The sequence below is a fragment of the Rhinatrema bivittatum genome, chromosome 9 (assembly GCF_901001135.1).
Source record: "Rhinatrema bivittatum chromosome 9, aRhiBiv1.1, whole genome shotgun sequence".
Classification (NCBI taxonomy): Eukaryota; Metazoa; Chordata; class Amphibia; order Gymnophiona; family Rhinatrematidae; genus Rhinatrema; species Rhinatrema bivittatum.
The window spans coordinates 62860468-62885437 of record NC_042623.1 but is presented as its reverse complement, the minus strand read 5'-3'; the positions used below and the strand labels follow the sequence as shown (position 1 = coordinate 62885437).

Sequence of the window (24970 nt, the reverse complement as noted above, 5' to 3'; positions counted from 1 at the left end):
CTGGCAATAGAGTGGAAGGGGTTGAGCCTAGAGGTGGAGGGGAGAGATACTGGCAGGTGGAGGAGTTGAGGCCTGAGAGGGCAAAGTGGCCAGGGGAGTAGGGAGAGCGGGAATTTCTAGGGAAATTCTGCTCACAATATTTGAAATTCTGCTCAAAATATTTAAAATTCTGCATCTTTAAGTAATAAAACGTTTCCGATTTCTTTGATTTGTCATTAAAGACTGTCATGTAAATTGTGCTATTTTGACCAATATAAAGTTTTTGTGCACAGAATTCCCCCAGGAGTAGAACCTGCGCTTGCAGCTTGAGAATCTGCTCCTTCGTGAGAAAGACCTTGTCCAGATAGGTATCGAAGCGTTTGCCCAAAAACTCCAGAACCTGTGAAGGCGAAAGACTCCTCTTGGCCAGGTTCACAACCCAGCCCAAGGATCGCAAGCAGCACAGGACCACTTCCACCGCCTGTCTGCAAAGGACCTCTTACTTCGCTCGGATGAACCAGCATGCCCTCCCTTCTGAAGGCTGCCGTTACCACCACCATGTTGAAAGTCCTCAGAGAAGTGGCCAGACCGAATGGAAGAGCACAAAACTGAAAATGCTTTCCCAGGATCATGAATCTGAGGAATCTCTGATGGTGCCGGCAGATCCCAATGTGTAAATGCGCTTCTGTCAGATCCAGGGATGCCAAGAACTCCCCTCTTTGCACTGCCGCTATGACAGATCTAAGAGTCTCCAGTCAACAAAGGGGAACCTTGAGAGCCACATTTACTTTCTTTAAGTCCAGAATTGGCCGAAAAGTCCCTTCCTTCTTGACACCACAAAGTAAAACTCCATTCCTCACTCCTCCTGGGGAACAGGAACAATGGCTCCCAGCATTCTTAGCCTTTGAATGGTCTGCTGAATGACAAGCTTCTTCGCTAGTGAGGCACAGGGAGATACAATGAACAGGTTTCTTAGTGGCCGAGCAAATTCTGAAGTGTACCCTTGTCCTATTATGCTTAAAACCCACTGGTCCGAAGTGATCTTAACTCACTCCTCGAGAAAAAAAAAAAAAGTCAACCGACCCCCGATGACTAGGATCGAGGAGTGGGTCAGCCTCACTTCAGTGAGGATTTGGCTCCGCTAGGGCCTTGGCCAGAGTCTTCTCGGTTTGCTCTGCAGCCATGAGAGGACTGGGACTAGGACTGAAACCTCTCCAAGGTCTGCCTCTGGCCTGTGCCCGTAGCACTGCTCTGGCAGAAGCGCTGTTGGCCTCGAAAAGGAGAATTACTTTGGACCCTTTAGGCTTGTCTTCTGGTAGCTTGTGCACTTTATTATCTCCAAGCTGCTTTATCAGTTGTTCTAAGTCTTTCCCAAAAAGGAGCTTGCTCTTAAATGGCAGCGCCCCAAGCTGAGCCTTCGAGGAAACGTCCGCCGACCAGTTGCGCAACCTCAAGAATCTCCTAGCAGAGACCGTGGACACCATTGACCTAGAAGAGGTGCGAATAAGATCATATAAGGTATAGGCCCCATAAGCCACTGCTGCCTCCAAGCGTTCCGCTTACTCAGATTCCTGGGGCAAGAGGTCCCTGGCACTCTAACTGCTGCACCCATCTCAGGCTTGCCTGAAGCATAAAACTGCTGCATATGGTAGCGCGGATGCCTAAAGCAGAAACTTCAAAAATCTTCTTAAGATGCACCTCGAGCTTCCTGTCCTGCAGATCCTTTAGAGTTGCCGCCCCAGCTACTGGAATGGCGGTTCTCTTGGTGACCGCCAACACAGAAGGATCCACCTTCAAGAGCTCCAGGATGTCCTCAGGCAAGGGATAAAGCTTATCCATAGCTCTACTAACTTTATGACCAGCCTCCAGAGTGTCCCACTTCCTGCTTAACCATTCTTTGGGAAGGAAAAGTCCTGGTCGGGCCCCTCAAACCAACCATGACCAGATCCACTGTGTCCTGGTCCGGCTCCTCCTATAAAACCTCTACTCCTAGCTCTGCCAGGACATACGGGATCAGAGGACCTAGCTCCTCTCATCCCCTTCCATAGTGGAAATCTTCCCAGGCTCCTCCTCCTCCTGATCCGGGCCACTGTTTGGGAGGAGGGTCACCTAGAGGAATATCCCCCGAGGGCAGCCCCTGGTCGGACTCTTCGGAGGAAAGGTCATCTGCAGCCCTCTGCGCCACTGGACTTTTGACCTTACGAATCCTTATAGCCCCCGGCATCCCCGACAACCTGGGCAAGTTTCTGGGTGGGCCCTGGGAGAGCAAATCCTCTTGCCTCGACTTGGCCATATAAGCCTCATGCAATAATAAAATAATAAAATCCAGGGAAAACTGAGAAGGACCACACAAATCCCCTCCCAGGAGGGATCAGGGTCCCCCCCCCCAGATGCCCCTCTAACGCCCCCCGGGCCTCCTCTGGGCTCAAATCGGCCAGCAGCAACACTGGCGGGAGATACCCTCCCCCTGCCGCTCTCTCTTCAGCAGCTGCAAAAGTTTGTAAGATGACCGCCGTTCCCACACTAAATGGGAATGGGTCGCCCGAGCTGCCGAGCAGCTGGCAAGCTACCAGGGCCGCGCCGCTTGGAGGATGCCATCAGAGATCCCTGTGACAAGCCCTCCCCACTGGAGAGGCTGCAGGAATATCGGCCAAGTTTAGAAAGCCACACGCAGTGCTCCCCACTCTCGGAGCAGCAGCTAACACACGGCATGGCCGGTGTGAGAGTGCATTACAGATGCAGATATTAACTGCGGGACAGAAGCAGCTTGGACACTCTACTTCCGTCCGCTCCCAGAGATGGGGGTGAGAGCCAGAAAGCACCAGCAACTGCTTCAATGCTGTAAACTGTTTTGCTTGTTTCTCCTTTTTAAAAAAAAAACAAACAAACAAAAAAGAAAGGGACTACTTTCCTGAAGAATGGTGGCAAAGGCTTCCCATGATCCTCGCTGAAGGGGAGGGAGCTGGACCACCGGCTGTCACCCCCGGCATCGCAGAAAGCAAACTTGGGGTTCCCAACCCCTGCTTGTTCACAATCTGCTACCAGGAGGGATGGTCCCACCAGGACCTGACAACCTCCTGGGAGGAAAATCTCAACTTTTTTTTTTTTCCTGGCTCAGGTTCAGAACTGCAGGTTTTGCATCACTTCCATCTGCTGGAGACAGAGAAATACTGAAGAGATGCAGGTTGCACACCGGGTTAAAGAGGTGGTGTTATAAAATTTTCTGTGTCTCCATCTGCTGGAAGGGAGGCAAAACCCAGGAGTCTGGACTGATCTGGGTACCTACAGGAACTCTAGGTTACAGTCTTACTGCACACACTCGAGCTTGCACCTGAGCGCACAAGAAAAAACACCAGCCACGGCCTAACCGCATGTCACAGAGGCCTAGCCGTATCGCATGCGGCCGACCAACAGGACCTGCAGCGTGGGACCAAGGAGTGGACGCTGCCCTATCTACCGACTCATGCCACCAAAACACCGCTCGCTTCCATTCTCCAGTAACTCACCAGAGTTGCGAGAGGGTGAGTGGCAGTGAGGATGAGAAAACAGCCCCGTAGAAAAAGGGGATTTCTGTCTCATTCCCTCCTTTCTTTTACCTAAGCTCAGTCCTCCCTGGTTGAAAGCACGATCAAGCCAATGCTTACAGGGGTAGATGGCACAAGCTTTCATCCTGAGCTCCCCCTTTGTCTTCTGATTTTTTTTTTTTTTTAGCCTAAAACTGGCAAGGCATTGAGGCTCAACTGTTCAACTAAGGGAGGAACCAGCCTGGTATCACCTCAGGAGCTCAAACTTCTGATCTGTTTTCCTCTTCTTTTTTTTTCTTGTGCGGTAAGAAGACCCAGAAGACCTCGCTGGACGAGACCTCCTGTTCCCCCGGAACAGAGTTCTAGTAGGAAACAAGTCCTCGAGACCGATGCCTGTCCTCTGGAAGCTTATAAGCCTTGTTCTCTCCTAGCCATTGCATAATATCATCCAACTCCTTGCCAAACAACAACTTGCCTTTGAAGGGAAGGGAGCCCAGGTGGGCATCAGCGCTGTAGGCGATCACCGCCTCCAGCCGATTAGCCTGAGCAGCTTCTCCTTTCGAGAAACCGGCATTGGCCTGGAGCTGCTCAGCCCAGCGAAGGCCCGCAGTGCAAAGTTACTACATATCGCTGCGCGGACACCCAGTGCAGAAACCTCAAAGACCTTCTTGAGCTGGGGCTCCAGCTTCCTGTCCTGCAAGTCTTTAAGGGCTGTAGCCCCTGTAACTGGGATCGTGGACCTCTTTGTCACAGCCGACACGGCTGCGTCCACCCTAGGAAGTCGAAGAAGCTCCAAGGCGTCCTCTGGAAGAGGATATAGCTTGTCCATGGCCTTGCTTACCTTCAGACCTAAATCCGGAGTGTCCCATTCCCTGACGAGAAGATCCGTTGCCGAGAAGTGGAAAGGAAACGACACCGTAGGTCCTCTGAGGCCTAGCAAGACTGGATCCATAGCTCCCAGACGTGACTCTGCCGGCGGAGCCTATATGCCGAGCTCCTGTAGGATGGCTGGAATGAGCGGCTCCAGCTCATCCTTCTTAAAGAGACGCACCACCCTTGGGTCATCCCCTTCCATCGCTTGAGATCCTTTGCTGGTACCTGGCTAAGCAGGTACCTCCGCCTCATCGGCCCCCCCCCCAGGGGCCTTACCTGCGGGTCCGCCTCATCCTGAGACGTGAAATCCGTGTCAGTCTCCGGTGGGACGGACCGTAACGGTCTTTTATCTTTAGGCGGGTCCGAGTCCCCCCGGGACCTATTCTGTTTCTCCTGGGACTTCGGCTGGAGCCCCAGCCTCCCAGGTGCCAGCTTTCTTTGCCTTAAAAACTTTGTGCATAATTAGCATAAACTCAGAAGAAAATGAAGAGCCCAACCCAGAAGCAGCCTCCCCAGGGCTATCCTCCTGCAAGGGAGAGGCTGCCCCGGCCGGAGCGCCCCCCCCCGCCGGAAACTGCTGTGGCGATAACTTGTCCATGGTAGCATCCCCTCTCCCAGCGCTCAGCGGGAACAGATCCTCAGCCCCTTCAACACTTGGTCCAGCGCACACCGGCGAACTCTGAGCCCGAATCCTACCCCCCCCCCCCCCCCCCCCCGAACGGGATCGGAGGAATCCTCGCCGCCCTGCATGCAGCCGGAGCACAGGCCTACGCGCGGCACGACGACCCCTGGGGCATATCCCCCAACGCAGCCCTCAACACCAGACCCGAATCCAAAATAATTAAAGTAACAAAAGGCGTGAACGGAGGAGCGGAGAGTCAGCACGCACACAGGAAAAAAAACTTTTTTTTTCCTACCGGTCACTGTCCCTGGTTCTGGACTCCTGCTCCAGAGGGAGGTGAGTGAACCGGGCTCCCTGGCATCACCCCCGACGCTAACCAGATAGGGCCGGGTCCTCGATCCTTAGCAGTGGCCTCGACCAGCGGGGGATGGTCCTCAGAACCTTCCACAGAACAGACGAGGGACATGACTGAAAACTTCTAAGAATTATTATTTTTTTTTTTTTTTGTAAAACTTTAAGGACCAAAACAAACCAAACAGACCCTGACTAGAACTACCTACCAAAAAACTTTACAATCAGGATCCCAGAGACTGTGGGCTCTGCACCTGCATCATCTGCTGGAGACAGAGTAAGGCTGAGAGGCTGTGGGTGGCACTCTGGTATATGTGGCAGAGCCTGTCAAATCTTGCTCTGTCTCCATCTGCTGGTGCGGAGGCAAAACCCAGGTGTCTGGACTGATCCGGGTATGTACAGGGAACATGGGCAATTCCCACTAGGAAGATGTATATCCACCATCTGTTGGAGACGGAGAATACTGGCAAGTTGATAGTGACATCAGCGAGTCTGCTTTTCTCCGTCTCCAGCTGCTGGTAAGAGTGCATAATTCACTGGTGTGGATTAGCCTGCCTGAGTGCAGAGGAAACTTACATATTACGTATATATTCATCCATTCCCCACCTAGGTCACATGCATGTAAGCTCTCTCTGTCACTGCCACCATCTGCCACATATTTCTATCTTGGAACAGCCAAGACACCAACTAGAGCTTCTGCAAACCTACAGAAGTACATTTTCAGGAAATGTGAGATATTTACAGTTAAGAAAATATTTATATGCCATGTAAGAATTAAGCAAACAGAGGTAGTCTTATTAAATGGTTGCAGTTAACTTGCAACTGGAACACACAAAGTAACCATATGTCCACAGGGTACACAAGCATGGCAATTTTCACCCTCATTAACAATCAGCTCACCTGTCCTAGAGTCAAGGCTCTGACTGGCTTCACTAAGGTCACCCAAACTGTGCCATCTTGGTTCAAGGTCAGCATACATGGCACTAGAGATAAAAGAAGAAGGTCAGTGTATCTGCACACTCTTTTCTCACAGTCTTGTTCCCTCTCAAAGCTTTGCCCCAGCTGAGCTGAAAAAGGGCTTGAAGTAGTGACTCCACAAGGGAGCGTGCACCAAGGTACAGCACATTCAGACCACCAGGCTAGGGGAAGGGGAGTCAAGACATCGCTCTGTACGGCATGCTCAGATCCCCTGGTCGGGGGGGAGTAAGAATCCAATGCTGCTTTGTACAACATACTCAGATTCCCAGGGGTGAGAAGGGAGTAAAAGATAGAGCTCCATCCAGCACACTCAGATCCCTTGAAGGAGGAGATGTCTAACAATGCTCATTTCCCCAGAGGTGAGACGAGTGTGTCAGATACTGCTCCCTCCAGAGTAGAGGGGTGTCAGACACGGTTCTATACAGCATGCTCAGATCCCCTGGGGGTGTCAGATGCTGCTCAGGTAGTAGGGAAGGAAACAGGAAGACGATTTCAGGAGTTCATTTTCTGCTGCTTCAATGCATCTCTCCATTGCAAGATCAGAACACATTACAACTATCCAGAACAGATCATATGAAAGCTTAACAGGATGACATACTGTAAAATGAGGAAAAAAAATGCAATTCTCCTGCTACTACAGCTTCTCAATTAAGCAACAAGAAGTGACATGCATGGAGTTTCCGGCAGGATCAGTGCTGGATGTGTTACAAAGGCTTCAGGCTAAAGGCAGATACAGCACAGACTGCTAGAAAGTTCCAGATTCCTATGGGAGTCTCTGGGTGTCAATTCAGAAAAACAGCCAAATGTCTTGAATGCACCTGCTGGAAGGTAGAACTTTTCAGTCCTCTTTCTGTACCTGAATCATTTGAGAACCATAAAAATGCCACACAACATCAGGCACATGCTACTAATGCCCTATCCTGCTCAGTTAGTGGCAAATGCCTCCAATACAAACCCTGTGATAAGACTCATGTCAACTCTTAGGCAAGCCTGACCTGTTCTCCAGTTTATTCTGTCTGGTTTAATCCCTGTGAGCTGGCCCCCCGAGCCTCCTCCCGCCACACACACAGAATTTTCCTACCGGAAAAGGACAGACTTGATTGGCAGGGTGAGGGTGAGAATGGTCGAGCATGTAACCGACTGGCCTAGCAGTAAGAACACACCACTACAGCTTTGCAAAACTGTGCACATGCCGCCTCACCTAACGGCATCTGGTGCTGGAATCGAAAGCTGCATTCCATCATCTTGTCCCGGACCAGCTGTGCGGGTGGCTCCTCAGTCATCCAGTGCACACGGTCTGTCCGCAGCAGTTCCCTGTAGAGAGCTGGGTGATCCGTGCTGGGGGCCTAAAGGAGAAAACAGCACAACCAATGGTACAAAAATGGAAATTTTTGTTTGTTTGTTTTTTAACACAAAATGTCCACAAGTCAGAAAGCACTTTTCATTATTTTTTCTATTGGTACAAAAATCAGAAAAAACACTAACGCATCTGGACACTACTAAGGAATGAATGCAGTGCATAACACACAAGAGGAAAAGAACCCCAACATCTCGGCGTTTTGCCCTCCTGAAAGATGCTCACAGAACAGGATTTCACCAGGTGAGGTTATCCACCAGGGCCTGGGACTCTGCACTCCAAGGACTACCTGTAAGATGTCATGGACTGTCCCTCCCAATATCAAGCCTGAAGCCCCTTGGGCTGCTGCTGTAATGAGTCACCAAACTACCTGCCCGGTTTATGGCTAGAACACTGTAAATCTCACACTTGCACACACTGTCCAGTAAAATTATTATTACAATCACAACCAGAGGTCCTATAGCAAATATGTTTCCATCCAAAATTTATTAAATATATTCAAAACACATAACCACCTATTCTAATACATAGGAACTCCTATCTAGACGGTACATATATTAAAACATTGCCAATCATTCATTACCCTACATACTCACTACCCATACATACTCAAATCATCCATACATCACATAAAATCACCCAACATGATCATTAAATACACTAATATACTATATCTTATCTTTCGAAATGTGTAGCGTACTACCTCACAATTTTATTACATAATTATGAAATGCACAAAACAATAAATGTTCTTGTATATGTATTCCTATCACCCGACGAAGATCTCATTTCACCCGTGGATACGGGCTTCCTCAGGGACTACCTCTATACCCACACAACTGTGTCATGTTGAAGTGCCCGAGTCAAAACCTCTAATATCAGGTATTAATGATCACAGATATTCTTCTCATATTCACCATCAAAAATTCCACGTCTAGCACAGAGTCCTATAAAACACATAAATGTCTTATATTAAACATATTATCCACCCTTCACAATAACCTAAACTCGTGTCAGCTAAATAAATAGACATACCTTAATGGCCACATCCCCGCCATAATTACAATGTCTCCACTGCTTATAACCATCCACTACCATCTATTATGAATCACTGCTTTATATACATTGTTGCCTTCCAAACTTGTAAGCAGCTCCAGCTCTGCAAGCTTCCTTCATCTATAACCAATGTATTATTTAACATAAGTCATCAAACATAAGGTATTAAATTCCCCCTATTTTACTTTTATAAAAAACTACCCCCCCCCCCATATACCAAAATTCTAACCACAATACCAACCCAAACCTCCAAAAGTCTAAAACTTACCAAATGCATTTCACATCACCTTTCAGCATTCCATAATCACTGGTTACCACGTACTTATATGCACTGCTGCACCAACGCAATTCAAAAATGATCTTCTCTATTCCATCGCAATTCAAAACTGCTTCCCTTACTACTCCAAAGCGTCCCTTTAAACATAAGCCCTGCCAATCAAAATCGTTGCTGACTGCTTACCTAATACCTTCAACAAAACTTTAATATCCAACAAACCTTCTGCCACACACAACCTACATCCGGGTATTAGCAACATTAAACAAATGGAATCCACAAACTTTAATCACAAACAGACCTGCTGCCATGCACACACTCCCTCTGCATTTTAACAACATCAAAGAGCTTCAAAGTATTGTTACAAATCACGGAGCTACTAACTTTCTATCCCCATTATAAAAGCTAACTGCTTACGTAATACATTCAACAAAGCTTTAATTTCCAACAAACCTTCTGCCACACACAACCTACATCCGGGTATTGGCAACATTAAACAAATGGAATCAGCAAGCTTTGATCACAAACAGACCTGCTGCCATGCACACACTCCCTCTCCATTTTAACAACATCAAAGAGATTCAAAGTATTAGACATTAAGGGACTGATTTGTACAGGTTGCACCAATTTTGAAAGTGGATTTATGCACATTAATCCTCTGAAAATTATCCCAACACAACTTCCCAAACAAAGTTACACCTGCTACTTTGTGCGGGGGGAGTTTTCCTAGCAAAAACAAGAGGGCAAACAATGCTTAACCCGCAAAAAGGACTTGTAAGAAAACTGCAGCCCCTTGATACCGGGATAGATGTATGTGCATGTTTACCTGGACTGAGCAGAGGCATTCCAGCGAATGGAAGGGGGGAGGGGTTTGCACTTAATCACGTATTTTTGCAATTTTCCAAAACTTTCATTCACACGAATTAGCAGGGGTAATTGTGGTGGGGTCATTTGTATGTTAAGTTCACTGTGAAAACTGGTGTAACCTATGCATAGATGTAATAATTTTCTTATGCAGGCTGTTATGAAATTACCCCCCTAACTGTGGATCAGATTTAACTCTTTTCCTGCATGGCACATCTCTAGGAAGCAAAAAACTTAAAATGACCCCCCCAAAAAAGCCCCCATTAGACAGACTGGCCAATTAGGACTTCAGTGGTCCAGAAATTCTCTTCCTTCAGAGGATGTGATGCTCAGGTAAGTCATTAAACATAGAAGCCCTGTCTACTATGTGCATAGGAAAGTTACCAGGGCATTCTACACAAGAACAGGGCTGCTTCCTTCTCAGTGTCAGGGTGGGTCGCTCACTCCCTGCCCCACCCACTCCCTTTGTTATAGCTGCTTTCACCAGATTGTCCAGCCTCACCTTATTAAAAATCTCCATGTAGAATTAAATTAGGTTTAGAAAAATACTTTTTTTTTTTTTTTAAACACACAAAATCTTTTGTTCCACACCCTATGGGATTTGGACAAAAGTGCTACATAAATCCACTACTAATAAAGAGAATAAGGGTTTTTTTTTTCCTAGTGAGCACTATATAGGAAAGAGCTCTCTCTGAACCCTAGCACTCAGGACGAAGTACAGAACACCAGCTTACAGGTGACACTTGAACTCAGCAGAATTGCTGGGACTCATCAGGCTCTCTACTTACCACAAATACGGTCCCAGAACTGACATCTTTATCTACAACAAACCAGGCATCTCGCTGACCACCTATTCTGGCCCGCTGGCCCAAGGTAAATAAAAACCAGCCTGGAGAACAAAAAATATTCAGCCATTTAAAATCTTGGTAAAGTTAACACTTATTGTTAATATGCCAATTATCCATCAAGATCAAAACGCTGTACAATAAATCTTAAAAAAATAAATAAATTTCAGCCAAAGCGAAATTCAAAGGATAAGGCCTGCAAGATCCAACTTTTTTTTTTGTTTTGGAACTAAGCCAAGACAAAGAAAAAAAAAAACGTAACTACAACTAAAAATCACTCCTTGATATTTTTTTTAAACTAACTACAGACTGTAGGGAATGCACCTCTACCATCTGCTGGAGTCAGAGAAATACTGATGGACTGTAGGTGGCACCTGAGGGTATAGGGGCAGAGTCAGTCAAAACCTCTGTCTCCACCTGCTGGTGGGGCGACAAAACCCAGGAGTCTGCACTGATCAGGGTACGTTCAGGGAACAAACATTTACAAAACAATCACAAAGTAAAATAATTAAACGAGGAAAATTTATATCAGCATCTACAAAGAAGACCTAACAGTTCTGCCTATTTATAAAAATGTAATAAGATTCTTTAAAAAGCAGAATACTAAAAAAAAAAAAAAAAATCTCTCTATATATATATATCTATATCTCTATATATATATCTCAATTAAAAACCTGGGTAAACAACCAGGATTTAACAAGTTTCCTAAATGTAAAACAAATTTTCTTCAGCCTTAAATCCATATGGAAGGCGCTCCACAACAGTAGAGCCTATTATCTTCCAATCTTATTTCACAGGGAGATGGCAGTCTCAGTAATTCATGTTGAGAGGACCTCAGGTTCTTAGATATAAAAGCACTCTCCATAAAGTGCCCTATAAATGAGTGTGAATCTAATTTAATTCAGCATCATACCGTCCATCAATGCAGTTCCTGAAATAACGGCATAACATGATTGAATTTGGAGGGTCCAAAAACTGCCCTGGCCACAGTATTTTGCAGTAATTGTAGCCTTCTCAAAGGCTAGCATGCCACCTATTGGGCTCCAAAAGACACGGCCATGTATACAGTAACTCTAGCAGTCAGGATTTCCTGTTACCACATACATCAGCACCAGTGGGTAAGGCCAGCAGATCTCCACATTACTAAATGTTACTAGAAGAGGTTTTTAAGTAATTTGTTTTTAAAATCTATGAAAAGCAGTTTCAAGTGGCTGCAAAATAAAGCTATAAGGGTAATACATAGCCTAAAGTGTCAATGGGAAAGACAGTGAGGGTTAATAGAGTTGACAATGTGATACTGAGGGGATGGGTTATTGGGGCACAGTAAAGGGTAAAAGAGCTGGCAACATGGCATACTGAATGGTAGTGAGGCTGTTAACATGTGATGGTGGATCTGGAAACAGAGAATACCAGACAGATAGCTTCAGTACCAGGCTCTACTATTGTGGAATGCTCTTCCTATAGATTTACGGTTAGAGAAAAATGTAGGAAACTTGTTAAATACTTAAGCTGGCCGTGTGATACAGGGCACGGGGTTGGCAGTGTGAAGCAGTAAGTGGTATAGTGGGGTAGAAGTGCGGAACAGTGTGGGCCAAGTGGTATAGTGGACTGGCAGTATGGAGCAGTTGGACATGGCTGGGTTGGCATGTGAGATGATGGAGTAGCAGCGTAGGACGGATGTGGCTGATCTGACAATGCTGGACGAGTGGTATAGTGGGGCTGGCAGCGTGCAGCATCGGATGTAGCTGGGCTGGGAGTGCGAGGCAGCTGACCTGGCAGTATAGCAATACGAGTCAGGAGGAGGTTACTGGGATGTGGGCTAATAGGTAGAATACTGAGTTGTGACTCCACAGGCACCAATTCCATTTTCCCCTCTCCGTCATTCAGAGTTGGACTCCAAATAAGTCAATTCAACTTCCTTGCACTTAAGACTAAGCTCTTGGATGAAGAGGTGCTGAACCACAAATTCTCTTGCTCAGTGCTAATGGTGCTTTGGAAATAATAAAAAAATCATCAAATTGCTTTTGGCCGCAAGAGGTGAATACTAACTTTCTATCTTTTCCTAATAAAGCCAGGGAATCTTTTCTTGTGATTCCTCACTGTACATTACAGTCACATCTGCCAACATGCCACTAACAGCCAATAATGAACTAGAACAAATGACCAGTTAGCAAGGTCTGTGCAGAATAATCTTTTGTAAAGGCAAAACATCTGGTTTCCAGCAGCAGCTGTATTCTAGATAATCTCTAGGGTTCATTTCAGACATCTAGAGTGTTTTTCTAGATATAGTTTGGAATTTGGTTTATAAAAGCCTTCCCTAGCTGCAGGTAGATATATTAAAGGGAACAGTCCAGGAAGTCAGCAAATACTGGCTGGTAGGAAGGCTCGGGGGCAGTGCTGTACACTGCCATGCCAGAGATCTGGGTGGAATTTCCAAGCATGGTTTCTGCTCCTCGGCTTGCCCTGGACAGAGGAAGCCAGGGAGGCAGCAGTCAGAGGACCAAGATAGGAAAAGAGGGAGGAAAATATTCCCAGTCATCTGACAACTGACAGCCAGACCCAGGGTACACAGGCGCTGGGTTCCAGGTGGTTTCTGGTCCCTGCCTGAAGACGGATAAGGCTAGGACAGGTGTTTTAAAAATGAGGAAATACCCCAAGGTCACTGTGAACAAAAGCTCATAGCACCATAGGCCCTATAGCGGCTGGTTCTGACTGAGGTTGAGGAGAGGGGGAAAAAATATATATATATGGAATCCTCCAAGTGCAACCTGCCCACCACAAAAAAAATTAAAATAAAATATGAAGAGGCAAGTGAAAGCTCCTACCAGCTGAACAAAGTTTCAAAAGCGAGTGCGTCTCCAGCAATGGTATGTGAACAGTAAGAAGATTCATCATTGTAGCAGTAACACCACTGTGCCCACCCACCTCCTGTGATCAGGGGGGGGGGGGGGGGGATCAACTAAACTGACCATCAGCTCCTGCGGGAAAGGAAGGGTCAGGTGCGAGACCCGCACATCCAAGCAGCCCACCTTCCTTTGGGAACTGGAAGTCGGTGGGGCTCACTCACCTCTGTGGCTCCCCATGACCTTTTTGTCTTCAATGGAGATGAAGCTGCCGGGCCGAGGTTCTAAATACTCCAGGAAAAACAAAAGGTGGAAACAATGTGATACTGCAAAACCAGCTGCATGTGGCAATGCAAACCATTTCCCTCTCGCATGACTTACAACTCACCTCAAGGATGAAATTCTCAAAATGCCTTTCACCGATAAAGCAGATCCCCATACTCTGGAGAGGGAAAAATACACAGGAGTGACATACATACTGCAAAAAGGGAAATAAAGTGCACAAAACATTTTACCTTTTTGAGATGGCACTGGTCAGAAAAACAGACTAAGGCTAATCGCTTTGGAAAACAAGCTGTCTGCCTAAGATTGAGCAGAGAGTCAGTGGCAGAAGAAAGCCTTGGACTCATGGCCCATGACTTCTCCTGGCTCACAGAGGCTAAGCACCCAACCCCCACCCATGCTCCTCCTGCCTACAACATGGGACAGATACAGGGCAAAAGCCAAGTAAGGTCACAGCTTCTAAAGCAGCCCAGCCTGGCTAACACCTCAATCTATACAACAAGTTCACCATCCCTCATTTTCTGGACTATAGCTGGGATGCACATTCAGAATTACATCCATACTATACCCGACACTACTTTCAGAGGAGGTTGCAAGCAGAGATTTGTGCATGACTGTAGCCACACAACATCCCTCATTTCTCCAAATGCTACACTGAAAGTTTGACCCCATGTGCAGCTTATGCAGCAGAGAACCATCAACTTTTTATTAGTGAGCTCCCGAGGCCAGCCAGAGCTGGGGATATTGGAGGAAGTCATGGTCATTCATCGCGCAATAGCAAAGCCTAGGGACTAGATTTACAGCCCATGTAAAGGAAGCAAGGCCCCCAGCTGAGAAGTCAGGAGGGGATATAAAATGGGTGGAGGGGCTGGGGAGGGAATCCCTGGGTAGCTGTCAATGAAGATTCATGGCACTGTAGTCCATTAGAGGTGAATTCTGATTGAGCAGAAAGGGAGGGGAAAAAAAAAAAGATCTAAAATTGGAATAAGCAACAAAGCTTTTACATGAATTCACCCAAAATACTGAATTATGATAAAAATTTCCTTTGTTAACATAGAAAACAAACAATCTAAGATTCTGTCTTTGCACCAAAAATCAAATAAGGACCCAGAGAGGCTGGGAATGCTGATGGAAAGGCAAGGGCAACTTGTACCTGAATTACAGAGGAGTACCTTCCCTCCTCCAGTGACGGAACGGGACCCTCCTGAGCAGAGCTTCCCAATAGCTGCCTTCTGACAACCCATGCTGGACCTAAGAGCTCGGCCAGCGGAAGCAAGCCCCAAAAGTCCATGGGACAATGTTCTAAGGCATTTACCCAGGAAAACCTGCCAGTCCTAAAAGTGTCCTCAGCATGGCTATAAAGTTATGTGCAGGCTTCACAGTGTGGCTGTGTTTAAGCTGTGGGCTTGGGGGTGAGTTTAGGTTAGTATGCATGCAGAATGGCATTTTCAAGTTGGCACACACACTGCTCTCTTCACCGTGGAATAAGGAAGCACTTCTGTCACTGGGTACACGAGGACGCAGACGATTCTAAAGAAAAGCCACATGTGTAATTTTCTTTGACAACTGCCTAGCAGGTCCGTGGGTACACAAATATTTGCCTACTTTGCACCGAGGAAGGTTACTGAAAACTACCCCCTTAAAGGACATTTCATCCCCATATCACTTGACTTCCAGCCACAAGAGGTATTAAAAAAAGACAGGCACATCATTGGTATGCACACTTTTACTGGTATTACATCTCTGACTAGAAAAGGAATACTTTAAAATGGTTGGGCATTTTGCCAGACAGCATCACGTGACAATACGCAGTGTGCAAAATCTGAGGCTAATGGAAGAGCAGATTTAAAAGTACCAGATCAGAAGGAAGATGGAAGGTGTCAGAAAGGACTGAGGCAGGCTCTGAAGAGAGGGCTCCTAATGGCCGGTATGAGGGCCTATGGAGGACTTTCAGGAGCTATTTGCTTCTGGCTGAAGCAGTTGGGCTCCTGAAAAGAGCAGTTGGTTAAAAGAGAACCAGCAAAGCCATTGGGTAGAAAAGAAATACCGCTATTAGGCTAATGCATGTTTAATGCTCTCCTCACACGTAGTCCTGATAACTTGCCTCGCTAAACATCCATTACCACAATGAATGGATCACCACTCTGTTGCTAGCTTTTTAACTACATTTTGCTTTTGGAAAGCTTTACATTCCTTGTCCCTGGCAGAGCCACTTAAAAAGGAGTTCACTCTTGCTTATAAAAGCCAGCATGCAAGTTTCTGCTCCCATAAACATCTCACGGTCCAAGGTGAACAAAGGGTGAGAATGCTGAGCTACCGTGTGCTGTCACTCCCTCCCCGGATCTCACCTCTTTCTTCGTCAGCACATGCTGAAAGCCCGCCTCTGCTGCTATCTTCTTCACAAAGTCTTTGGTGAGGCCTCCCAGTGGGAAGAGGGTTCTTCTCAAGGCATCCTGGGAAACCTGGCTGAGGAAGAAGGTCTGGTCCTTGAAGAGGTCAGCGCCTTGGAGAAGTTTAACAGCTGCAGGGTGTGGAATGCATGATGTGTTAAAATGGGACAAGATGGCTCCTTCTCTTGTCAGAGACCAGACTATTTCTATATCACCACTTCTGAGCCAATCTGAAGGGCCCAAAAATAGAACCGTTTTTACACATTTTAATCATTGACTTTTTAAAATGTAGCTTTCTTTTGTTTTAAATAGCAAACATGCAGGCTAATATATTTATTTTAAATAATGGAAAAATTACTTACCTGATATTTTTTTTTCCTTAGTATAGCCAGATGGACTCAGGACCAGTGGGTTATGTGCTCTTCTGCTAGCAGATGGGAGACGGAGTCAGATTTCAAGCTGACGACAGTCTAGATATACCCCTGTAGTAACCTCAGCTCTTCAGTATTCTCTTCGAAAAGCCATTGTGGATATATCTTTGCTCAATTAACTCGATTAAACTGGTTCAACTGATTTCAAAACTGGAGATCGCCAGTGCAATCAACCAATTAACACAGACACCGGACAAACTGTAGGTGTCTTGAACTAGGGGTAGGCAGCGGCTTACCCGAATTTGTTTAGTGTCAAGGTTCGCTTCCCAAGGTTCTCCTTCTCTGGGGCAGCCGTGGGCGGGATGCTGAGTCCATCTGTCTACACTAAGGAAAACAAAATTATCAGGTAAGTAATTTCTCCATTTCCTAGCGTGCAGCCAGATGGACTCAGGACCAGTGGGATGTACAAAAGCTACTCCCGGACTGGGCGGGAGGCTGCCCATGGCCCACTTAATACTGCCCTTGAGAAGGCTGCGTCTTCGTGGGCCTGAACATCCAGGTAGTAGAACCTGGAGAAGGTGTGTATGGAGGACTACGTCGCCACCTGACAGAACTCAGCGGGCGACAGCAGGCTTGGTTTCTGCCCAAGAGACTGCCTGGGCCCTCATAGAATGAACCTTAACCTGCAGTGGTAAGTGCTTTCCTGCCTCTATGTAGGCAGCCTAGATTACTTCTTTGATCAAGCCGGCTATGGTCGCCCGCGAGGCCGCTTCTCCTTGCTTCTTCCTGCTGTGAAGAATGAACAAGCGATCCGTTTTGTGTAAGGGTTCCGATCTTTCTAGGTATCGCACCAGGAGTTTGCATTTAGGTGGCGAAGAAAGCGTGAGTCTTCAGAGTCCTTATGTTCATCCAGAGATGATAGGGAGATGGCCTGATTCAAATGAAACTCTGAGAACACTTTTGGTAGAAAGGAGGGGACGTTGCACAGCTGTATGGGTCCAGGAGTGAATCTAAGGAATGGTTCCTGACAGGATAGTGCTTGAAGTTCAAGATGCGACAAGCTGAACATATTGCCACCAGGAATACAGTCTTCAATGTTAAGAGGCATAGTGACAGACCATGCATTGGTCTGAAGGAAGCCCCTGCTAGGAAGTCTAATAGTAGATTGAGATTCCATAGGGGCACTGGCCACTTTAGGGGTGCCCGGAGTTGTTTAACCCCTTTCAGGAAGCGGGACAAATCTGGATGAGTTGATAGTCTGATACCGTCCACGTCGGCCCTGAAGCAGGACAGTGCAGCTACTTGGACCTTGAGGGAGTTGAGTGACAACCCCTTTTTCATACAGTCCTGTAGGAAGTCCAGAATCATGGGAATCTTGGTCATCCGCGGGAGTATCTCGCGGTCCTCGCACCAGGCTTCGAATACTCTCAAGATCCTTATATATATGACAGGGATGTGGAGAATTTGCGAGCTCGGAGCAGGGTGTCAATCACGGCCTTTGAATAACTGCGCTTCTTCAGGCGAGTCCTCTCAAGAGCCAGACCATAAGAGAAAATCGAGACGGATCTTCGTGAAGAATCTGGCCTTGCCGGATCAGGTTCCTGTGTGGAGGTAGGCACAGAGGGTTCCCCGCAAGGAGTCTTTGCATGTCTGCGTACCATGGTCGCCTTGGCCAATCCGGGGCCACTAGTAGAACTAGTCCCCTATGATGCTCTATTTTGCGGATGACCTTGCCCAGTAGCGGCCATGGGGGGGGGGGGGGGGAAGGCGTACAGTAAGTCTTCCTCTGGCCAAGTCTGGACGAGAGCATCGATCCCTTGGGAGTGTGGCTTTAGTTTGCGGCTGAAGAACCTGGGGACTTGGACACTGAGATAGGTGGCCAGTAGATCCATGGCTGGGAGGCCCCAGCGATTTACTATCAGTTGGAAGGCTATGGTCAACAGCGTCCATTCCCCCCCAGGCCCAAGCTCTCTCTGCTGAAATGTCTTTTCATGCGATGTGGGAGGCCGAAATGTCTTGTAGGTTTATCTCTGACCGTGCCATGAGAGGGCCTATCTCCAGCGACACCTGCTGGCTCCTGGCTCCTCCCCGGCGGTTGATGTAAGCAACAGTTGTAGCGTTGTCCGACATTACTTGAATCGTTTTGCCCCGGAGTCTGTGGTTGAATCGCAGGCACGCTAGTCTGACTGCTCGAGCTACCAGGAGGTTTGTGTTCCATTCCGCCTCTTCCTTGTTCCATTGTCCCTGGGCCGTCAGCTCCTGACAGTGGGCTCCCCACCCTCGCAGGCTCGTATCCGTAGTGAGCAAGATCCAGTTGGATGGGGATAGTCCTGGGACAATGGGTTCCATCATGACAGTAAGGAGCATTGGAGCGGTCGCATGTGGACCCTTGGCCAAGGGATGACCTCCAGGGTTGATGCCATGAGGCAGAGGACTGGAAGATAGTCCCATACCTTGGGGCGTGCATTGGTCATCAATCGTCGTAATTGTTCCATCAGTTTCTTTCTCCTCGGGGGAGGGAGAAAGACTTTGTTCTGTTTGGTGTCGAAACGGGTCCCCAGGTATTCTAGAGTTTGAGAGAGCTGAAGACTGCTCTTGCCCATGCTCACAACCCAACCAAGTTCCTGCAGTAGGCTCTTGACACTGCTGGTCACCTGCTGGCTCTCTTCCGAAGACTTTGCCCTGATCAGCCAGTCGTCCAGGTAAGGGTGTACCAAGATCCCTTCCTTCCTCAGGATTGCCGCCATGACCACCATAATTTTGGAGAATGTTCTGGAGGCGGTTGCTAGGCTGAAAGGTAGCGTTCGGAACTGGTAATGGTGACCTAGTATTGCAAAGCGTTGAAAACGCTGGTGATCTTGATGGACTGGAATGTGAAGGTAGGCTTCGGAGAGGTCCAGGGAGGTTAGAAACTCTCCTGATTGTACTGCCATTATGATGGAACAAAGGGTATCCATGCAGAAGTGTAGTATCCGCAGATAACGGTTGACGTTCTTGAGATCCAAGAAGGGTTGGAATGATTCTTCCTTCTTGGGAACGATAAAATTAATGGAATAGCACCCCATATTTTGTTGGGCATGGGAACCGGAGTTATTGCCTTCAGACTGAGTAGTCTTGTCAGGGTGGCTTCCAATGCCAGTCTCTTGGTGTGGGAGTGGCAGGGTGACATCATAAATTTGTCTTGAGGGATGCTGCGGAACTCCAGAGAGTAGCCTTCTCGAATGATGTTTAGTACCCATTTGTCCAACGTGATCTCGGCCCTTCTTTGGTAGAAGAGGGCAAGTCAACCCCCTATTTCCTCTTCCTGTGGATGGGTCGGTCCATTCTCATTGTGGAGCATGGCTGGAGCCTTCCTCCGGGCCTGCTCCTCTCTTGGTCTGTTGGTTCCGAAAGGGCTGTGACCATCTGGAGGGATGAGGTGCCTGGAACTGCGAGTTTCTGTAGGGTCTAAAGCGTTGCGAGCCTCTGCCCTTGGTTCTTCTAGGTGAGGGCCGCTGAGATCTTTTATTCCTATCTTCTTGGTAGCTGAGGCACTGGGGATTCGCCCCATTTGCTGGCTAACTTCTCCAATTCGCTTCCGAACAAGAGAGACCCTTTAAAGGGCATTCTTGTGAGATTTGCTTTAGATGTCGCATCAGTAGACTAATTCCGTAGCCATAGTTGTCTTCTGGATGCCACTAGCGAGGCTATGCCTCTGGCTGAGGTACGCACCAGGTCTGAGCTTGCATCCATCAGGAAGGCTGCTGCAGGTTCCATCATCTCACCAGTATACGTTCCGGAGTTATTTGCCTCTCTTGAGAAGAGCAAGCAGGATCATGCCACCAGTGCGCAGCAGGAAGCAATCTGTAGTGTCATTGCTGTTGCGAAGGCCTGCTTAAGGTTGGATTCCAATCGTCTATCCTGAGTATCCTTCAATGCAGCACGGCACAGACCATGGCGACCACTTTTGGGAAACACAGGCATTCCTTAGTCGCTGGTTCTGGAGGGTATAGGGCTTCCAAGGCCCTACCCCCTTTGAAGCTGGCCTCCAGGGCATCCCACTCCAGGTCAATCAGTTCCTGGATGGCTTCCATCATTGGGAAGTAGCATGAGGCTTTACGAAGGGACACCAGGATGAGGTGGTTCTTTGGTTCCACCAATGGGTCCATGCCTGGAATACAGAGTCTGGGAAAGAAGGGCTGGTAATTCATCCTTGTGGAAGAAGCGAAACATGGTTCGGTATGGTTCCAGGCCTGGAGGAATTTCTCCTTCTTCCAGGGAGTCGCCATCGTCATTTCAGGTGTCTGGGTCCCTGTCAGGGAAATTCTTGGTTAAGCGAGGCTTGTCTCGAGGCATCCGAGCAGAGCCAAGAGGATCTCGTGCTTCCGGTAGCTGTTGAGCCTGGGGCGCAGCCGGGGCTGATTGCGCCTGAACGAAGGCTTGTAGCCCTTGGAAAAATTCTAACCAGGAGAAGGTCCCCGGGTCCATGTTAATCCCAGGGGGAGTCGGCGTAGGGGCCTCTGAGGTGCCATCTTTTGGAGAAGCCATCTCACAGATGCATAGGTCCGGGGAACTATCATCTGTAATAGTTCCGGACCTATCCCCAGACAGTGAGGGACCAGGCTTTGGTTCCCCCTGGGCTTCCTCGCAATGCCGTCACAGGCAGGACTCCAGTTCAGGCCGCGTGGTTCTTATGTGGCAGGCTGTGCAAAGAGAGTGCCTTCTGGCCTTTTTGGGTGCCGGTGCCATTGCCTCTAGCTTCAATGAGCGCGTGTAGCTGTAAACGTGGCTGTGCATGTAGTTGTGCGCGCACGGTGCACCCTCATGTGTGCCCGCTTGTGCACGCATCTGTATTGGACGCACATAAGTTAGGCGCATCGGCTGCCCGGCCTGCCCCGCGTGTACCGCCGGTCGAGAAGGGAAGATGGCGCTGACGCCCCCGCACATAAGATGGTGCATCCCAGAGGGTCTCCACGTGGCCCCTGCACCAGATTGGGGCCTAGCCCAATCAGGGTTGCTCAACCCGATTGGTGCTCCCTTTTACCTCGCCAGAAAGGAAATCGAATCGGTATGGCAATCCGAGCCTCGGAGACCGGAATTTAAGGTTTTCTGCTTACCTGGTCTCGTCGCTTACCAATCGAATGCCAAGATGGTCTCCAACTGTGGGGAGGGGGGGCTTTACCTTCACCGCCGCGCTCTATTGTGCACTCGCTGCCTTTCAGCCACTCTGGGGGCTAAGCCCATGCCGGGAACTGGCTACCGGACCAAGGGACACCTCTGAGGGATATCGGAAATCACCTCAGGAATTCTCAACTGGGGGAGGGACCCTTAGGTTTCACCGCAGGAGAGCGGGGCTCAGCCTTCTTTAAGGTAAATTTTCTTTCTTTGCTGTATTTGTTAACACTATTCTAGTGTGTGGGATAGTGTCCGCATCTGCTAGGAGATGGAGAGATACTGAAGAGCTGAGGTTACTACAAGGGTATATCTAGAGTGACATCAGCTTGAAATCTGAGTCTGTCTCCCATCTGCTAGCAGAAGAGCACATAACCCACTGGTCCTGAGTCCATCTGGCTACACGCTAGGAAAGTGTAGTTTTCAACATCAAAAAAAAAATCAATCTGTTACAATATGTTTCTTCTCAGCTGGCTTCAAATTCAGATAGAGGATTCTGAACATTACCACGGAGATGAGACATGGATGACTGGTAACAGACAGTTGCTTAGAGACTATCCCATCCCCCCATCAAGAAGTGAAAGGTTTTTTTTTTTTTTTTTTAAGTACTAGCAACCCATATCCAGAATTTTACAGAAAGACTTCTGGAAGTAGGTTTCTAAGGAAGTACTACATACACTTGCTGCCTTTCCAAAGGAAATCTTGGACAGTATATAAGAGAGCAATTAAATCCTGCTCCACCAACCACTCAGATTACTACTAACCTGTCCGGGGATAAAGGAAGGGAAGCTATCACTACTACAAAACTTCCCTGTCAGGGAATGCAGATTTGCTCCAACATGCTGCCTGTCTAACTGCCAGGATAACATCTATAGTAAACACACAATCTTCTGTGAACCACTTGGGGTGTGACAGCAGGATGGAGCGATTTGCATGGCTGATACAGTCCTGTAATACCAGACTAGAAAAGAACGTGTCCCCTCCACCTGTGCAGTCCCAACACAGATCCATTTCCATGTCTGGGCTGGCTGGGGGGCGGCAAGGAAGTGCTACAATTTTTCCTGGCACTTACTGTTTCTGACTTCAAATCTGTTCCGAAAAAGCCCTTCTGGCCTCTCCATGTGTCGCTGCTGAAAAACTTCCTCATCTTCTTGGGACGTTCTTGCATAATGGCCTGTAGCAATTGCATCAGCTCCTATCCCATTAGAAAGGCAGTTTTAAAGCTCCATACATACCCATTGGAAAATGCATTAATCTTACATTCTTAAATCCTACCTATTACCGCTCAGTACCAGCTAGGTGAGACTCATGATCTTAATAGGAAATTAAGATTTATATATAACAAAGTCACTTCAAATTTTGCGAAGATTCAGATGGTTTTAAGGACCTTTTTCAAATTCATAATTTTATGACATTGCCTTGGGATCATAAGAATCCCACCCATGCAGTAAAAACCTAGATGACAGGTGGGATTAGACTTAAAGCACAGAATATATCACTAAAGAGATGCCTAGTTGTCTTCTCCCTGTGGACTATTTAGGGATGCTCCCCAGCATTCCCAGCCCAGGTTTTGAAACCAGCTCCTGTCACTAACCTTCCAGGCAGGTCTTTGGTTAAAGAATGGTGATGTCAGCTAAGAGAAATCTTTCAAGCATGTTTCTATCTACATACAGTTGTGCTCATAAATTCACGTACCCCTGGCAGAATTTGTAAGATGTGTAGCAATTTAAGAAAATATGCGTGATCAGACAAACATCTTATTTTTAATTAATTTCAAATTAAACTATTATGCATCACAGAATAGCATCATTAAACAAACCATAGCAATAAAGGAAATAATAAAATGGTCCTGTTCAAAAGTTTGCATACCCTTGAATGTTTGGGCTGATAAAATAACCTGTATCAACTTTAGTTGATGGTAATAGTGTACGATGGTAATGAAATGCAGGTATTCACACCTGTGCTTTGTTTGAACGTAATTAGTACCTGTGTATAAATAGTCAATGAGTTTCTTAGCTCTTGAGAAACCCTTGAGCATTTCATCCAGGGCTGCACTGACTTTGGTGGTTACTGAAGCATAGGAAAAGCAAAAGAACTGTCAAAGAATCTGCAAGCAAAAGGAGTTCAGCTTATCAGGAAAAGGATATACAAAGATATCTAAAAATTTGAAAATGGAAAATTGGTTTTTTACCTGCAAATTTTCGTTCCTGTAATACCACAGATCAGTCCAGACCAGTGGGTTGTGCATTCCTACCAGCAGATGGAGTCAGAGAACAAAAACTCTGGGCACTGCTACATAACCGAGAGTGCCACCTGCAGCCCCTCAGTATTGGTCTGTACCCAAGCCCAAACAACTAAACTTTACTAACAACAACTCAATAGCCAACCCCTCGCCCAGAACAGAGAAAACAAAAACCACTAGACCACCTCGGAACTTGCTCCTTCCGGAGCATTTGCAAAAGAACCAAATTGTTTCTTCAGGAAAATATTACCTCTCAAGGTAGTCTTTCGGAATCTGAAAAGGGGATGGGCCTCTGGACTAATCTGTGGTATTACAGGAACGAAAATTAGCAGGTAAGAACCAATTTTCCTTTCCTGAACATACCCAGAACAGTCCAGACCAGTGGGATGTACCCAAGCCACTCTTCACTGGGCGGGAACCCGAAAGACCCGCACGCAGAACACCCTCACCGAAGGATGATTCATCATGCACCCTAACATCCAAACGATAATACTTGGTGAAAGTGTGAAGGGATGACCAAACCGCCGCTCTGCAGATCTCCTGAGGCGACAGAAGCTGACACTCAGCCCAGGAGGTAGCCTGGGCCCTAGTGGAACGAGCTCTCAGATGCACGGGCACCTGACGCCCTCGGGCAATATAGGCCGAAGAGATAGCCTCCTTAAGCCAGCGCAGAATCGACGCCTTAGAAGTCTGATCACCCTTCTTAGGACCCCCAAACAAGACAAACTGATGGTCTGACCGCCAGAAGTCACTGGTAACCTTCAAATAGCACAAAAGAGCGCGATGCACAGCCAAAAGATGAAGCTCCCTCTCCTGAGGGGAAATCCTGGCAGATCCACCGCCTGATTGACATGAAAGGCCGAGACCACCTTAGGCACAAAAGACAGAACCGTGCACAGCGAAACTCTATCATTGTAAATCCTAAGAAAGGAATCCCGAAATGCAAAGCCTGTAACTCTGAAATGTGT

At 47.5% G+C, this 24970-nt stretch overlaps 1 protein-coding gene across 2 annotated transcripts in view; it reads right to left on the bottom strand.

Moving 5' to 3' along the window:
- The window catches only part of TRMU (tRNA 5-methylaminomethyl-2-thiouridylate methyltransferase), a 48049-nt gene that overhangs the window by 5358 nt on the left and 17721 nt on the right, over positions 1-24970 (bottom strand). For both annotated transcript variants that reach the window (XM_029616269.1, XM_029616268.1), the window contains exons 4-10: positions 22833-22955; positions 16197-16369; positions 13955-14008; positions 13791-13857; positions 10667-10767; positions 7529-7673; positions 6250-6332 (exon numbers count right to left, since the gene is read on the bottom strand). In XM_029616269.1, the coding sequence (XP_029472129.1) occupies positions 6250-6332; positions 7529-7673; positions 10667-10767; positions 13791-13857; positions 13955-14008; positions 16197-16369; positions 22833-22955 (746 nt within the window). The remainder of the gene's footprint in view (positions 1-6249; positions 6333-7528; positions 7674-10666; positions 10768-13790; positions 13858-13954; positions 14009-16196; positions 16370-22832; positions 22956-24970) is intronic.